We start from the raw sequence: 2,745 nt of genomic DNA on the forward strand, positions 1-2,745 counted from the left end.
AAGCTCGCCCCCTAAATTACCTCAACTGCGTCGATGGGAACGTCAAAACATATAACTTTTAAAAATCCAAACCAAATCTCACCAATGACAGGCGCCTCTAATGGCGCCAGGGTTCTGGTCACTGCAGGCTTGGCCATGACACAAGCCACACAGGACAAAAACAAGACGGCGATGCTCCTCAAGTCACGTGATGTCAAGTACATCATGGCGGTCACTCGTTTGGTGCTGCAAGGTCTTGGAAGATGCAGGTTTCTGTAATTGTAAAAAAATATATTAATAATGTACTACGCCCCCATCAACGTAATTTAGATTACATAGGATGCGGGTTGCTTCGACCTTGAGCACACTGCAACAGAGATATATGGGCATGTAAATGTAAAAAAGAACCTACCTAAAAAATTACCTCAAGCAAAGCTGTCGGTAGCTTGATGAACAATGAACCCCCCACCTCTTTCCCTGTTTCTTGAAATAAGTGGAACGCTCCGTTTGCCTTGGTGCCTAATGGCATGATCGGTTCGGTTCGGTTCGCTAAGGTTGGGTTTGGTCGTCAAGTCTAGCCAGATTTTCCTCCATGGAGAGGCAAAAGCTACCATCGTGGCACTAACCGAACGAAACCGACGTTGTTTTCAAGGCCGCGAGTCGGGCAATCGGTTTGGGCAGGTAATGCAAGTGACGTCACAACATGGCTGACAAATGTGACCTCAGGGAGAGTAGAGACTCCAAAAGTACGTAGGCTTTTCCTTTTTAATGTAGGTGTTTTAATGCTCCCATCGACACAATTTAGATAATTTAGGAGGCAGACTTCCGATCCTGCCTGCCAGAGCCAACTCGGGCTGGGAGGGATACTACTTCCCAGCAGAAAGACCGAGATAAAATCTCAGATACTCGATAAAGATGTTCTGTAACTCGGGAATTGAACTCGAGTCTCCTGCATTCGACTGAGAAGAGCCTTACTGCTACACCACAAACACCCGCAGTGCGTGGGAAGGTTCCTAATTGAGGCTTCAAGTTTGATTTTATCACCGAAAATTGCCGATTCATTCCGCGCACCACATTATCTTTTTATTCTTTTTTTTTCTTGTTTTTCCCTGTACTCTCGTGATAAAATGCAGAATTCAACACTTTTGCTATCATGAAGTGACGGTTCATGCAAGAGTATGAAACAGACATACACACACACACGCGCGCGCACACACACACACACACACACACACAAACACACATGCATAGATACATACACACACATACACATACACACACACACACACACACACACACACACACACACACACACACACACTCGCACGGCGCACGCCCATACACAACTCAGCATTTTTTAATTGCATGTGAATTTCCCTTATATTATCGTTACTTGTGATATGCACAAGAAAAACTAACTTAAATAAAGTCATTTGTTTATATGTGAAGCAGACGACAGACAGAGAACAATTGCCTATCAGAATGTGACAGAGACAGGAAAAATATGACCTCGGTTGCAATACTGCTGGGTGATACGTTACGGCAGGTTATCTCGATAACTGACGTATTTGATCAGTGAAGACTAGAAATCATCAAATAATTGTGGAAGTAGGATCCACCAGTGTCATTCTCCAGCCACCAGCACTAGTCGTACATGTATAACTAAGTACATGTACACGTAAAGGGAACATTTCCTCTGAGCCATGACGGGGGACAAAGTGACTTGCCTTCTAAAAGCCTTACATTGCACTCAGTAGGGCGTCTTGGGTCAACAACCGCCACAGAACAAGACAAATAAATAATAAAGGAAACAGTGCAAAATGTGTATACATGAAGACTTCGTCGGTTGAAATTGTAACATGGTATATGTTTAACACCCCTTTCAACACTATTAGGTTATTTAAGAAGCAAGACCTCCGAGTTTAACGTTCATCTCCGAAAGACCGAGCCAATTAAATGGGAAATTCGTGTTAAGTGCCTTTCCCAAGGACACAACGTCGGACCGAGCTGAGGCTCGAACCCCCCGAACCCACAATCTTACAATCTATTACGGGGCTGGTAGCCTAACCAGTAGGATTATAGGATACGGACGCCACTGACAGCAACGGACAAGCCAGGTTACAGTTTACTCTTACAAACTATCTTACCAAACAACAGGCTCGGAACTGAGTTAAAAATGTGTAGCCTACAACAGAAACTCGATAAATCCCGAGAGTAATCTGAACTTCTGCATTCGATTTTCATTAATCCTAAACGTACGACTTTGATCGTTTCTCCATACTGGTCGATTCGTCCTATGCAAAGCGAAGAGGTGAATAACGTGTCTCTTACCTGAGGATCTGAGGCGACACAGTCGAGAGAGCTGATATCAACCTATACTGACGCCGGTGACCCGGGCACATAGATTATACATGAAACAGGATCTGCACACCAGATCTCTCTCGCTCGTTCGCCTCTCTCCCTCTGACGTGTGTTTCCGTCACCTGACCGTTACGCCCTATGATCTAGAAAATCACGAGTGCGTTTATGTGCCCAACCGAATAGTTATTTTATTCTCTCAACCGGCCCCACTATAGACTATAGACCTCGATACATGTATTATTATTGATTACTTTGGACTCTTGTCAACGAGATAGAGATTCATGGCGGGATGGGTTGCTTAGATCTCGTCTTTCGGGACCCTCCAGTAATGTGTGGGATACATTCATGCAGAGGACGATAACGTTGGAAGAGATCATTATGATGTTCCCCTACATTTGCACCGAC

At 44.4% G+C, this 2,745-nt stretch overlaps 1 protein-coding gene across 1 annotated transcript; it reads right to left on the reverse strand.

The window, feature by feature from the left end:
* Positions 1 to 82: 82 nt before the first annotated feature.
* Positions 83 to 2,696, reverse strand: LOC106011685 (gamma-glutamyl hydrolase; the record flags this gene model as incomplete). Its single annotated transcript, XM_013082146.2, is given in 2 exon segments — positions 83 to 252; positions 2,311 to 2,696. Coding segments are annotated over 2 exon segments (241 nt in total), but the record flags the coding sequence as incomplete, so codon positions are not given.
* Between the last annotated feature and the right edge of the window lie 49 nt (positions 2,697 to 2,745).

Source organism: Aplysia californica, unplaced genomic scaffold (assembly GCF_000002075.1).
Source record: "Aplysia californica isolate F4 #8 unplaced genomic scaffold, AplCal3.0 scaffold00161, whole genome shotgun sequence".
Lineage (NCBI taxonomy): Eukaryota > Metazoa > Mollusca > Gastropoda > Aplysiida > Aplysiidae > Aplysia > Aplysia californica.